Below are 15,734 nucleotides of genomic sequence, written 5' to 3' on the forward strand. Positions count from 1 at the left end.
TGTGTGTGTGTGTGTGTGTGTGTGTGTGTGTGTGTGTGTGTGTGTGTGTGTGCGCGCGCGTGCGTGCGTGTGTGAGCGATGAAGGTGACACGACGACGGAGTGTTGAGGGCTCCCAGTCTCTCTTTCCCTCAGGGTCCATTTAAGGCAGTTTAACGACAATTTGGGGAAATTAAGAAAAGGAGAAAAATACGACATGACTGTTTCCTCTTCTCCTGATGGCGTCTTGAGATGAAGTGCGGCCCCTCCACACACACACACACACACACACACACACACACACACACACACACACACACACACACACGTACATACACAAGCTTATGGAGATCATGGAGATGGAAACCATAATAACATTTTGTGTTACTTAGTCGTTACAAGGTCTTAGCCAATCTTTTCCTCTAACCAAGAGGGCCCTTCCTCCTCAATCTTCATGTCCCAAAACCCTGCCAACCCCACTCTAACACACGCACACACACACAATCATGCGTGCACACACACACACGCACACACACACACACACACACACACACACACTTGGTGGGATCTCTGTCTTTCTTCACATTGGAACCATTTGGAAAATAACTCGTGATTTTCTGGGAAATGCCTCTGCTGAGGCCTCCTGGTGATGGCAGTGGAGTGTGCCTCCTGTGGCTCGCTGTTTGTGCCCTGTACTCACACACACGCACACACACACACACACACACACACACCCACACACACACGCACACACACATTGGGATGCGCTGGATTTAACTGGATTGCACAATATTCTTTCTGGCTTCCTTTCCCTCCTGAAGGGAATTAGCATACGTATATTGTGTTTCTCAACTTAGTAGGAACTTGAGTAGGAACTTGAGTAGGAAATTCTAGGAATAGATCAGTGACGCATACATAGCCTGATATTCAGACTGAATCGTCAACTCATGAACTCATTTTTCTCTTCTATTCTATTCTGAGATAGGCCTATATCAACCATAGAATGGTAATTAGCACTTCTGCTTTCTGCGCTCGCTGGGTTTGTCCATTCATTCGCCGTGATCCGATAACAATCGCTCAGTGTGAAAGCACTCAGGCATGTAGTGTGCATTTCTATTCAAATTCAAAGAACAAACAGCATTATTTATCATTTCATGGGTTTCCTACCGAGGAAAAGTTAAAAAGAAGATGGATTTTTGCATAAGAACAGACAACGCTATATATATACTGTATATATATGCTAGCTTAGCTACCTAGGTCTCACATAGCTACAACGGCAGGCTGTCAACAGAATAACAGTTGAAATTAGCGTTAAACCACGCCAGACACAAACGGCAAGAAGTGGCTGTGATGTGGATGAAGCGGTGATGGAATGGACTTGCTACAGCAGCCGGTTGGCAAAAGGAGTACATTATTAGCATGTTGCTACTACTTCTAACGAATTTGATTCTGCTGTAAGATAACGTTATAAACTTGACAACCTAACGGTGATGTTTGCAATATAAAGCAGCGTCAAGCATAATGCTAGAACTTATGTTACTTGTTAGTAGTCAAGTGTCAAGTGCGTGAGTGCAAGAGTCGTGGTTTTGCCAATGTTAAGGAAAAAGAAACTTAGAGCACAACATGTTTTCTAGACTGGTTCCACTATGTAGCAGAGCTAATCTTATTTGAAGCGCTAGTATGATATTGAAAGATGACCACACCTAGAAAAATGACACAATAATCAATAAATGGATGGATATCTTAGAAGCCGATTTTGACAAGGAGAGCCAAATACCTTTTTAATGCGGCAATATGGCTTCGGTTCCAAACAAACTCATTGCCAGATAGAAATGTAATTATTCAATATTTATGTTGATTTATCCATTTCAACCACCCCTCCCTTGATATATCCTAATTTAATTAATATTTAATGAAAAATTCTGATATGGATATCAATCAATCCTCCAGGCACACATTACAAACATTATAAATCACAATCTCACAGTAAATCACACTCACAATCACACACACACACAGGCGCGCGCGCGCACGCACACACACACACACACACACACACACACACACACACACACACACACACACACACACACACACACAGCGGTATCTCTATGGGGCTTGTTAGGGACAGTGGTTGTGTGCCAGACTGCAGCTCCAGGGGAAGTAGAGAGATCAGTGTACCGATCGACAATCAAGGGAAGCTAAGCGACCGAACAAACAATAGGAAAGAAAGACAGAAAAACAGGTTGGGGGACAGAGAAAGGATTTGGCTTTGTCACCGGACCACTGTGGTGTCTTGTTTTCTCCCTTTTTTCTGGTCAACTCTGAATCATTCAACATTTAAATGCATTTGTTTACAGTTTTCTCAGGCACATTATACACTCACACACATAAACATGAACACACACACACGCACGCGCACACACACGCACGCACACACATGCACACACACACACACACACACACACACGCACGCACGCACACACGCACGCACACACACACACGCACACACACACACGCACCTGCTACTGCCGGAGGACACTGGCTCGCAGTGTTGTTGGAAATATAATAATGGAGTGATGGAAGCAGATGGGCCAAATTGTTTCTTGTCTCAGAGGATGTGTTTACCGTATGTGTGTGTGTGTGTGCGTGTGTGTGTGTGTGTGTATGTGTGTGTGTGTGTGTGTGTGTGTGTGCGTGCGTGCGTGCGTGCGTGCGTGCGTGCGTGCGTGCGTGCGTGCGTGTGTGTGTGTGTGTGTGTGTGTGTGTGTGTATGTGTGTGCGTGTGTTGCGTGCACACAGGCATGAGGCAGGAATAACCGGTTCCCTCTCCAGATAAAGCACTTATTTATCCTGTCAAATCGCCACTTTAGAGTCTCTGTTCTTCCGCCATGATTTTTTGGAGAACATGACAATTCATAATCAAACAAAACAGCTCTGTAGTTTCAGAAGGCTGTTCTTTTCCCAATGTTTTCCTTATGCTATCTTTCGTTGTTGAGTTTAGGATGCTAATTTGTACACCATTAGTAGTAGCTACAGTACTAGTAGCCAGTTATGTGTTTGGGATGTAGTGCCTCGATGTACTGTAGATGTTAAATCAAGGGCAAGTGCTTTTTCCAGATCATTAAAAATGATCTCTGATATTTGATCTGCTTTAGGAGCGCTTAAATCCACCAACCTAACCTTGTGATAATAAAATAAAGTTGAAACTTCATGTAACTTGCCAGGCTCTTAACAGTGTCAACCCCTAGTGTGCTCCTATATCTTTTTTGGAATGGAACTTGGCTTTCCGTTACAGTACAGAGTCAAGTTCTCTCTTTTCTGCTAGTTTTAGTATCCACATTTAAATGTAGTGACCTGTGGAAAGCCCCGGTGAAACATGTCCAAACTGTGCAATAACTGCATTCTTCTGTCCTCTTTACAAGACGTGCTTGAGAGACCTGTAATCACAGGTTGGCTGCTACTCTGTCCGTCTTTCTGTCCCTTCATCAATCAATCATAGTTTGTCTCGCTCAGTCAACTCTTTGAACTCAGATGCAAGCAGTGTTTTTTTACAAGGTTTAGAGACTGTAGCTATTTTTTTAATTAACAAATGTTTAGCTTTGTCTGCAGATGGCCCAATTGTTGGCGGGCTTTGGTCCTCCTGCCCTTAACTCCGCAAGAGAGGTCACAGAGATGGTGAGGTGTGAAGGAGAGGAGGAGAGAAGGTGAGGTGTGAAGGAGAGGAGGAGAGATGGTGAGGTGTGAAGGAGAGGAGGAGAGACGGTGTGAAGGAGAAAAGGAGAGGAGAGAAGGTGTGAGAGAAGTAGAAAGAAAACGTTGACAGGTAGGAATGATGATGAGAGGAAAGTGGGGAGAGGCTTGTCCTTTCATTGACCCATTTAGTGATGTCCATTATTGATGTTTATTCAAATGTTCCCACGATGACTTATGTTCTGAAGCTTTGAATTTATGATACCAGGGTGTCACATCACCCCGGTACTCAAGTCACTTCACTGGTTACCTGTTGCCTATAGATTCCAGTTCAAAATGATCACCCTCACCTACAAAGCACTACACAGTCACGCACCTGATTACATCTCTGATTCACTGCACCCCCATACATCTGCTCGTTCCCTCAGATCCACTGATCTAAACCTGCTTCAGGTTCCTCGCACTCGCCTTAAGACCCATGGCGACCGAGCCTTTGAGACCATGGCCCCTAAACTATGAAACAGCCTGCCTCCGCCCCTTAGATTTGCTCTTTTCGTGGAGTCTTTCAAATACCACCTAAAGACTCACCTTTTTAGAGAAGCATTCAGGGACTGACACCTGTCCAGCTCTGTATCCCTGTGTTGTTGTTGTTTTCATTATGAAATTTACATCTTTTAACAACATGGACAGTTTACTTTCTGTTTTTGCTCTCCCCGTTTACTGACTAGAACACTATGTATAGCGATCGCTATTTCTATTCTCGATTTTAATATCTCTGTATTTGTCTTTTGTTGTGTAAAGCACTGATCTCGGTCTGTGAAAGGTGCTCTATAAATAAAGTTATTATTATTATTATTATTATTATTATTATTATTATTATTATTATTATTATTACTATTATTATTATTATTATAAGTGAACATATGCCACTGATATCAAGTATAAAATAAACCCCTCAAATCATATGTCTACTGTTACTGTATCATCAGCATTGTATCTTATCTCATTGGAAAGCGTGGACATTTCCCTTTACAAAGATGCCCCATTTAAATGGATCATGCCTTTGTGGGATGAGCAGCACAGCTGATTATGTGCGAATGCCCCAAGTGAAATGTGCCAAATGTCCCTGCCAATGTCAAAGAGTGTATCCTCTTGTTGGTATTGACTCTATTGTTTTGACTTGTTTGGGGCATTGGATGATTGAACTCTCTCAGTAACAAGGAACAAACAAGACATAATTGGCAATTTTACGCTTTAGTCAGTGAACAGTCAGGAGGCCAAGTTGCGTGAAACCGGTGATGTCAAAGACGGACTGCGAAGTGGGAGTCCCAAAAAGCCAACACCCCAAGAAGACCGGTTCATCACCCTGACATCACTGAGGAACCGTAGCCTGTCCTCCAGAGATTTGCACGCAAGGTTTGCAGGACGTTATGGCAGACGGCTCTCTGATCAGACAGACTGTACCCAGGCAATCTCCAAGCTCGTAAGCCTGCCAGGGGGCATTCACCGTCAGGCCCGTTTGCGCTGGTATCAGCAACACCGACATTGCAACCTGAACATGTGGAGGAAGTGCCATGTTCAGTGATGAGTCCAGGTTCTGTCTGTGGAAGTTGGATGGCAGGCTCAAAGTATGGAGATGACATGGAGAACACTATGCTGATTGTTGCATCGATCAAGTAACAGCTTTTGGGAGCGTCCCAGTGGCTCACCTGGTAGAGCACTTACCACTAAGGCTCAATCCTACGCGTGGCCCACCCGCGTTCCAATCCGCTCCGTGGTCCTTCTTTGCCACATGTCATCCCCTCTCTCTCCCCACCTTTCCTGTTTATCTACTGTCCTATCTACTGTTTATCTACTGTCCTATCTACTGTTTATCTACTGTCCTATCCAATAAAGACAAAAACACCCCCAACAAATCTAAAAGAAGAAGAAGGAAAAAACAATCTGGGACGGCTAACTCCGTCCTCAAAGCCCCCACACAGCCATGCAGGGTTATCACAGACTACCTCCACAATGTGGGGGTAGAGAGAATGGAATTGCCTGCCAACAGTCCAGACCTCAACCCAATTGAGCACTTGTGGGATCAGCTCCGGCGTGCTGGACATGCTAGAGTAACCAACGCAACCACGATGCCTGACCTGTGACAAATCCTGGTTGAGGAATGGAATGGCATGTCACAGCAACACGTGACCAGCATGAGGAGGAGCTGCCAGGCTGTTGTGACTGAGTATGTTTCTTCCACCCGCTACTGAGGCTCCTGACTGTGTTCAATGAATAAAGTGTAAAATTACCAATATGTCTTCATGTTTGTTCCTCGTTACTGATAGAGATTTCAATCATCCAACTCAAATCAATAGAGTGAATGCCATTGAGAATACACTGTTTGACATTGGCAGGGAAATTTGGCACATTTCACGTGGGGCATTTGCACATAATCAGTTGTGCTGCTCATCCCACGAATGCATGATCCATATGGAGCATCTTTGTAGAGGGAAATGTCCACGTTTTCCAATGAGACACATGTTAGATACAATGCTGCAGATACAGTAACAGCAGAGATATGATCGACCAAAATATATATATTCAGCATAGCATTTATTTCAGGGGCTTGAGCAAAGATAAAGTATGAAATGGAGAGCAGTCTCTCCAGAATAATTTAGGGAGCCTTTTAATCTTCCACCCAATGGTTACTGGATGATTTTCTCTTGAGAGTTTTCTTCTTTTACATAAAACAATACTCTTTAATGAGAGATGAAAGGAAACCACATGGCACATTTACAGGGCTGACATGCACTCAGACAGCTGAGTGCTTTAATATCGAGTTAAGTGTGTTGTGAAATAATTACTACAACATTTACAGTATGTCATTCAATTTACAGTTTATAGATTAGGAAGCCAAGTAAATAGGAAAGTAAAGGTTTGACACTGCCTGCTAGAATACAAATAGCATCTGAAGGTATAAATCTTCTTAAATACATATTCAATGTTAACATGTTGTGCGTTTGTGTGTGTGTGTGTGTGTGTGTGTGTGTGTGTGTGTGTGTGCGTGTGCGTGCGTGCGTGCGTGCGTGCGTGCGTGCGTACATGCGTGTGTGTGTGTGCGTACGTACATACGTGTGTGTGTGTGATGCCATTTGGGAAAAGGAGAATGTCGGTTTCAGTTTATATTTTGCAAGCTCTCCGAGAGCCAACTGCATGTGTTTGTATTTATTATTGCTTGTCATGATTTAGCAACAAAATAAAGTGTACACAGTCCCCCAAACTGCCCGAGTGTGAAGGAAATGTGTGTCTAATTATGTAATGTACACCCTTGCCTGACCAAAACCATCCAGCATGTATTGTGTCAATACATTCTAATCTTCCTGTCCCACAACACGTTCAGCCCATTTATATCATTTTTTTCTTCCCATTCTGCCACCTTTGCCAGTAACCTAAAAACCACATCTCTTTACTAATTCGATGAATCTCTGTATGTCTTTGTGCGTGTGTGTGTGTGTGTGTGTGTGTGTTTGCGTGCGTGCGTGCGTCCGTGTGTGTGTGTGCGTGTGTGTTTATCGCATATCTCGACAACCACATCATTGATTGGACATCGTTTGTCCAATCAACTTCACACTTGGTGAGTGTGTTGCTACTAGGAACCTGAGAACGTGCAGTCTCAAATTTGGTGCAATTTGGACACACACATAGTCATAGCACCACCTAACTGGCAACACAGGAAGTGGTTTGTGTCGACAACCATCCGATCGACTTCACACATGGCAAATGTGTTGCTGGGAACATGAGGAAGTGTAGTGTTGAATTTGGTGCAATTTGGACACCACTGTCGGCACCAAAAGTGGTTTGTAGCTTGGCTGTACATGGTCAAATCTGTCCCAAATTTCACGTTTGAAGAGAGTCCCGACCTGAAGACGTCTATCTACATGCCAATATTCAGTTATAGTCATAGCACCACCTACTGGCAACAGGAAATAACATGTTTCATACTTTAATGTACTCCTCCTGGCGGGTTGACCAGAAATGTTCATGGTGTGGTCTACTCTTGACATACTGGGACATGAGGCTTACTCAGTGGGTGTTTTCTAGCGCCACATAAAGCAAGGTATCCTCTCCGATCTACTTCACACTTGGCGGGGTCATTGCTGGGGACCCAAGGACGTGCAGTGTTGGATTTGAACAAGCTCAATATTAATCAACTTTGAATAAACAAGCGAAGAGCGCTCTGTGCAGCAGTGGGGTGAACGGGCACTGCACTAGTTAAGAATAACCATAAAAAGATGGTTTAAAAAGATTCTGCAATAAAAACAAATTCAGAGGAGCAACAGTGCAATTTGAAATTAACAAAAAGCAAGCCGGTTTATTTTTTTCTCTTCTTCTTTTGTTCAATCTCTCTCATAATCATATCATAACTTCTGTAAAACTAAACAATCCTCATCAGCTATCATCCTACTCCCTTCTCTTTCTCCCACTGTCCTCTCTTTGTCCGCAGACTCATTCTCTCTCTCTCTCTCTCTCTCTCTCTCCCTCCCTCGAGTCCCTTTCACACACAGAGAACCTGCAAGATTGCCATCTTAGCTTTCCCAGCAGCACCAGTGGTTTCCCTTGTTCACATTATTAGCAAATATCTGTAAAACAAATCCCCTTGACCTGGGAATCTTACGCCGTTCATTCACACTTGCATCGTAAATGGAGTTTCATTCGGTCTCGAGGGGGGAAATACATTCACACAGGAACATCACTGTGAATTTCCTCTAACCAGGAGCCCCCTTCCTCCTCAATCTTCATGTCAACCCCACTTTAACACACACACACACACACACACACACACACACACACACACACACACACACACACACACACACACACACACACACACACACACACACACACACACACTCACACCACACACTCACACCACACACTCACACACTCACACCACACACTCACACCACACACACACACACACACACACACACACACACACACACACACACACACACACACACACAGACCACACCACACCGTCCACACCACACAAACAACACACACACACACACACACACACACACACACACACACACACACACAGACCACACCACACCGTCCACACAAACACACACACACACACACACACACACATAGATCACACCACACCGTCCACACACACACACACACACACACACACACACACACACACACACATACACATACACACACACAGTTGGTCAGATCTCAGTGTCCTTTCTCGAGTGAAGCTGCATGTGTGAAAGGAGCTTCTTTGAGCACACACTTGTGAAACATACATGTACTGTATGTAACATGCACATTTATTCTGATTATCTATCTATCAATCGCTCTCCTCCCCTTCGAAACCTAAGCACGTAATACCTTGGACTCCCTGCAGTCTGATGAGAAGCAGCGTTGATCAGTCTAGAAACAGCGATGCCTGTGAGAAAGGGAGAGTCCTCAAAATAAGGATGTTGGCCTTTTCATACAGCAAAAACAAGATAATGGGCCAAGGCAAAACAATTACAAGCTAAAACAATGGTCAAGGCCTCAAAATCCACCAAGGTTTCAAGGTAATCCACAGAGGTTTCAAGGTAATCCACAGCAGCAGCAGTATCGCCCCAAACCATCTATCTATCTATCTATCTATCTATCGCCCCAAACCATCTATCTATCTATCTATCTATCTGTCTTTTTGTGTGTGCGCAGGCGTCGACCAGATCGGTCGCTTGTTGCAGCTGCTCCCCTCGTTCTTGCGCTCTTTGTAATTATATTGTAATGATCGCTCTTTTTCTGTATTGACTGTTTACATTTAGGGAGATACTGTGTGATACTGTGTTATGCTATGTGTGTTATGTGGATATTTCATGCCTGAGTGCGAGCAGCTGTAACTTGTCCCAATTTCCCCCCGGGGATCATTAAAGTCTTTCTGATTCTGATTCTGATTCTGATTCTGTTCGTCTGTGTGTCTGTCTGTCTGTCTGTCTATCTAAATTTGGCAATGTGGGCTCTGTTCTCTGTTTCAATTTTTGTCCCACTGATGATGTCGTCCGTGATATCATAAGACTGATGAAGCCATCAGTGATGTCATAAGGGGGCACACACACACAAAAGGAGGCATTGTAACATCACTGTAAGACTTGAGACAAAACTAATGATGTCATTATTGTGGTAAATTCGGACACTGAATGTAATGTCCGAGCTGCTGCTAGGCCGTACTATGTTTCTCCCCATCTACTCACCAGAGCTCCTCACAACTCCTGTCGAAAACCTCTAGATATGTTGTCACGCCTCAGTAAAACCCATCTCTCCCCTTGTTTCTGCAGACTCACGCCCACAGCTCCTTGGTGTACCTGGTGTCCCTCCTGGGCAAAATGGAGCACAGCTTCCACCACAGCCTGCTGCTGGAGATCAGAGCGCTGACCGACCGGCACCCCTCCATCCTGGGAGGCTGCGGCAAAGACATCTACAGGATGAGCAACTCCTTCACTGCTATAGCCAGACTGCTGGGGAGACGGCTGGAGGAGAGCACCTCCTTACACTGCAGGTTAGGAATCACACACACACACACACACACACACACACACACACAAGGACGCTTAAAGACACATGTTAGACTGACAGCATTTTCAATCTGTAAGACTTACAGTTGGTTAAGTTTTTTCTTTTCTTTTTTTCCCATGGTGCAGGGCCAGCGGCCCCACCGTGACCGTGGTCATAAGATTGAAAAGTCTGGACAGTCACTCACTCACTCACTCACTCATGGACATTTAGTGAAGTTAGTGGGGAAATGGCTGTAGCAACAGTAGGGATAAGAAGGTGCTACAGAGTCGGGAGTCAAGGCGTGGGTAGGATATAGGGGGATATGGGTGGTGTTTCGGGGGTTCGGGGGCGGGGGGAAAGGGGCCATAGGGGCACATACTGTATACTCACATAAACCGGTGCAAACTGGCCTTTTTTGAATCACAAGAAAGTCAGTATCATGTATTATTCTGTAACTGGCAACTAATCTTTCACTGTTTCTTTTGTCCTGATGCCCTACCACTTAATCATGTGGTTGGTCATAAAGACATAATAGAAAAAACCAACACATTGAGTCCAAACATGCAGTACCCTTTGTGATATAAAACCCAGTTTGGTTTTATTACAACATTCTATCATTTATAGACTGTTAACTTAGGGGGAAAAATGCCTATATACAGATTGTGTTCCCAGATAGTCATGGTAACCCACAAATGCCAAAACAAATGATCACTTTCATATCATTGCGATATATATTTAGAGTGAAAACAGTCGAGTCATAAAAAGCACTTCAAAAATAAAAGATGAATGTGCATGTTGTTGTGTCCACGTGATCTCACGTATCTCCCTCTGTCTGTGCACATATGTTTGTGTGCATGTATACGTGTGTGTGTGTGGGTGTGTGGGTGTGTGTGTGTGCGTATGTTGACTGCGATTCAGCTGGCTGCAGTACGCAGTGCTCTCTCTGAAATAGGAACATTGTGTGCAAGACAAGTGGCTTCCAGAGGCTTTGCTGGGGGTCTTCTGGAAGAGAGATAGAGGGAGAGAGTTATGGAGGAAGGCAGGATGGTTTATTAGGGAACGAGCAGTGGAATGTGGAAAGTGGAATGCTTGAATAAGATAAAAAAGGTTTCTTGTGGAAAAAGAGAGAGAGAGAGGAGACAGAATAATTGGTTTAGTTAGAGAGGAGACCGCACCGCAGCAAGGGACATGGAAAAACAAAGCCAACCAGTGGAGAGGGGGGGGGGGGGGGGGACATTTAGTTAGAGGGAGACAGAAGGCTCTTTCACACCGGCCTTGAAAGCCGCAAAATGCACGGAAAATAGGATCCGCGCCTCCGATGTGAAAGTTCTGAACGCGCGTTGGTGGGTAATTGTTGTACGCCTTTCTTTCCGCCAGCCGACCTTGTCTCAGCACCGGATTACCAGGTAACCCGCCTCCACTTCAAAGCGTCGGAGCATCAAGCCGGAACGGTGCGAATGGTCAGCTCATTCATAAAAAAATTACAGGGGAAGAAGCAGCAAGAAAGTGCACGAGTGAAAGTAAAAAAAGTAGCCTATACAATCATGACTGCAGGGACGCCAGGAGGAATGCTCCGTGCCTAGTAAGTAGGTTAAGCTTTATGCTTAAACGATGTTGACATTAGTAGGTAAAATTAACGGATATAATAATAAGCTTCAGAGGACTATAGCTGTCTGTGGCGAGTTGGTCTGAGGATATTCCCTCTCGAAACCAGCTCTGTGCATTCCCTTACAAAAACTACTAACGTTATAGTAGTATAGGCTACTATTCCCCCGACGAACGTTATGCAGACTGCAGCTGTTTGATATGTGGGCGTCGTCATTCAGAACAGCCCCTAATTAGGCTACTTGATGGGAATAATTTGCTTTACAAAAAACTGGAACCAAAAGATAAGAATTAGCCTTGTAGCCTACCTAATAGGCTACATGATGGTGTGTCTGTGATGCATAAAGTCGATCAGATGAATATTGAAAGCCTTGTTACCATGCATGTGGACAACACTTTCGTGTTTTATCTGATCCTTAAGCTTTATCAGCTTATCCTTAACAACTGCAGCTGCACCTCGTTGGCTGGCATACATCAGCGATGTTTGGTTGTTGAATGAATTTGTTCATCATACAGTAGGCTAGGCTACACTAACCTATGAAAATATTCATTTGGGCGAGGAGCTGAGTGGAAATGCCTCCGCTCGCCTTTCAATCCGGGAGCAGTGGCTGTCTCCTGAAAGCACACCGCAGGACGGGAATGTGGCCGTGCTGCTTGGCTCTGTGTGAAAGCAATTTCTGTGGCGAGGCTGCTGGCTTTGCGGGCCTTCTGAACTTCAATTTTGCGCAATCTGTTTGTGAAAGAGCCTAGAGAGAGAGAGAGACATAGAAGCAGCCCCCGTGAGAAAGCGAGAGAGTTACAGAAAATGAGTGAACCAGAGAGGAGGAGAGAGAAGAAGAGTATTGAAATCCATCCAAATGATGATTGTCTGTCCGCAGCTTTAACTGTTCTGTAACCCTAACCCTGTGTGTGTGTGTGTGTGTGTGTGTGTGTGTGTGTGTGTGTGTGTGTGTGTGTGTGTGTGTGTTCAGAGTTGAGGAGGAGTGCCCCCCGTCTCCCTGTGCAGGGGGAGGGGGGTTGCAGGTGAAGGCCTTGGAGGAGAAGATGGGGGAGGAGGGAGGAGAGGAGGAGGCTGAGGAGGACTCTCCTGCCCCCCAGAGACGCTACAGCCTGGGCCAGGCCGCCCGGGAGGAGCGACGCCAGATGAGATTCAACAGGTTTGCTTCATTACACGCCTCTAATGAATACTCAATTCTGATTGGCCAATGAATGGCAATCCGAGGTCTGTTATTTCTGGATAACAGATGGCTGTTTCACATCCAACCCTCTCAGTAGATGTCCCGTAGAGTTGATTGACTTGTAATCAAATCACACCTTGTGCCAAAAAGACTTGTTTACTGCTGACTCAGCAAGACTCAGCAAATTTAGATTAGAAACGCGATGTTTTTTTATTATTATTATTTTCAATTTATTCATAGAGCACAAACTGTTTGACTGACTCGGTTCAGCTACAGTGTGGCCTGTGATTGCTCACTACAGATGTTTGTATGGTTGTACTCAACTTTTTGGCAGAAGTTTGCAAATAATTTTGACTTGTCATAATAATTTTAAATCAATATTTCATGTGAAATGATTGATGTCTTTGGTAAGTAGTCATACAATATAATACATGCAATGCACAGAGAGCCACTTTGCACTGGGGCTTGATTAACTCATCAGGGCTGATTTTGCAATAATGACCAGCTTGCTGTACATTATCTCGAGTATTATACATTTTCTAAAATGGATAGACTGTAAAAAGTGACTGTGATGTCACCCATTTACAGTACTTTCGACTAGCTAGCCCATCTGAAGTACAGGAAGTAGGATTTATGGGAGCCATGTCATATTTGCTGAGCCAGATTTTGAGCAGTATAATAAAGGGCTGGAGCAGCTGGAGCCGAGCTGATGTGCACACCTGCAGGTAACGCCAGCCCAGTTTGCCTTATATAGTCGTCAATTACACCCCGTTTGTCTGGTGAGTAACCTTAATGTTTACTAACTCTGTTAGCAAATGAGACTAGCTGAAGGTAGCTACCTAACTAGTTAGCAAGGTGCATGCTACTTGAATTACAGTTATTTTGGGTTTGCTGGCCAGCAATAAGTGAAGAAGGTTTAGTGAAGAACTAGAGTGCAGAATCCGCAGAGTGCCTAGAAGTGCAGTTGCTTTCAGCGCAAGACACATCCAGTAGGTACTCAGCACTTTATGAGCTGAATAGGTACCACAAGACATTCGTGCAAAGGAAGTCAGTTTAGGATAATATATAATTCATGGTGATTGTCAAGAGCAGCTCCTCCTCATATCTTTGAAATGGGTTCCCAACTCCCCACCGGAAACTCCTATCTCCAAATTTTCCATTTTCAATAACAACTGACATGGGTTAGGGTTAGGGTTAGGGTTACATGTGACATGTGACCCTTAGACCAAACCAAGCTCCGAAAATATATCACAAGATGTAAAAAACTAACAAACAAACAAACAAACAAACAAACACACACACACACACACACACACACACACAAACACACACACACACACACACACACACACACTTACAGATGTCAAGGGGTGGAGCATTAATACTAAATAAATAAATAAAATAACACGAGGGTTTGACAGGACTATGGCTGTGTTAAGCCCAATTTATGCTTGGTCTGGCGACACTTTTGAAACCATCGCCGACAGAAATGAGGACTTGAGTCAACACTTTCAAGTGTCGGCGAGAGGTGTCTGCTACCTAGTGAAACTTCTAGTGTCGCGCAAGTCTGATTGGCTATATACTAGACGGCACGGGTGCATATCACTTCCTTGTTTTGGTTTTCGCTCGATTGAAATGAATGAACGTGTCCCCGCTATTTTTATCAGCCTGTCCTTGATGTATGACTTGGTGAAAATCACAAAGAACATCGTGACCAATTTCCCAGAGAGAGAGGAGGTGAGTTGTGTGGTGGTTGTGTGTCGTTATATGCCGCTGCAGCCAAATACTGTATGTTACATCTTGCCTCCGACGTGGTTTCACTGTGCATTCCCTCTTCTCTTGGCTGTCTGCACTTATAGCGTCCGAGTGTCACGTGACCGTTGAACCGAGGCAAACGTTCACGGAAGTATAAATGCAACACCATGAGCGACACTTTCTTTTTCGTCTGCGACCATGTGCTGAGCGACACTATCTAATAAGTATGAATGAAGCTTTACTGCGTTGTCTCTCCTAGGTCAAAGAGCCTGGCCCTCCACGCCGTGCGCTCTCGCTCCTTCAACTCAGACAACGGGGAGGACGCAGAGGGGCTGGCGCTAAGCCCCGACAGCATCCTCTCGGACCCCCTGCCTAATCTGCACCCAGAGCACCAGGAAGCCCCGCCTACCGAGAGGGACCCGACCGGTGATGACGCCCTGCCCATCACCCCTGCCACGGACAGAGGGGTCAAGGAGGCGGACGTGGACAAAGGTCAAGGGAGAGAGAAGGATGGAGTGAAGGAGGAGAGGGGGGAAGCTGACCGGCTGTTTATCCATCTAAGAGACAATATGGAGAAGATCAGGGAGTTCTGCAAGGAGATGATGCAGCAGATCCCCATCCCAGAACACTGTGTTATCGAAGGTAATGGGAACAACGTGATGAGTTGATGTGTGCATGTGTTCTCAGGGAGCAATATAAGTGACGCTGTTGTGATAGTATTATCCCTACAGCATTATATATAAGTGACGGTGTTGTGATAGTATTATCCCTACAGCATTCTCTGAGGTTCTGTTTATATGTGTAAGAGAGAAGGGGAATATCTTACAGAGATGCAAAGAGAGAGAGAAAAAACTCAGAGTATAACCCGCTGAACCTGAGTGAGATTACAGTCAGATGTGCTGGCTGGGACTCATTAATGTGGTATCAAGTCAACCTCCTTTGCGCACTCTCTCTCTCGCTGTCTCTCTCACTCTCTCTCT

The 15,734-nt window shown here is 44.7% G+C and overlaps 1 protein-coding gene across 1 annotated transcript in view; it reads left to right on the plus strand.

Moving 5' to 3' along the window:
- veph1 (ventricular zone expressed PH domain-containing 1) overlaps window positions 1-15,734 on the plus strand; it is a gene marked incomplete at both ends in the record, with an annotated part of 134,352 nt that overhangs the window by 64,023 nt on the left and 54,595 nt on the right. Inside the window, 3 exons of the mRNA XM_083637102.1 lie at window positions 10,000-10,220; window positions 12,793-12,978; window positions 15,014-15,396. Coding sequence (XP_083493228.1) covers window positions 10,000-10,220; window positions 12,793-12,978; window positions 15,014-15,396 — 790 coding nt within the window. The remainder of the gene's footprint in view (window positions 1-9,999; window positions 10,221-12,792; window positions 12,979-15,013; window positions 15,397-15,734) is intronic.

This window comes from Poromitra crassiceps, assembly GCF_964638095.1.
Source record: "Poromitra crassiceps genome assembly, chromosome: 5".
NCBI lineage: Eukaryota > Metazoa > Chordata > Actinopteri > Beryciformes > Melamphaidae > Poromitra > Poromitra crassiceps.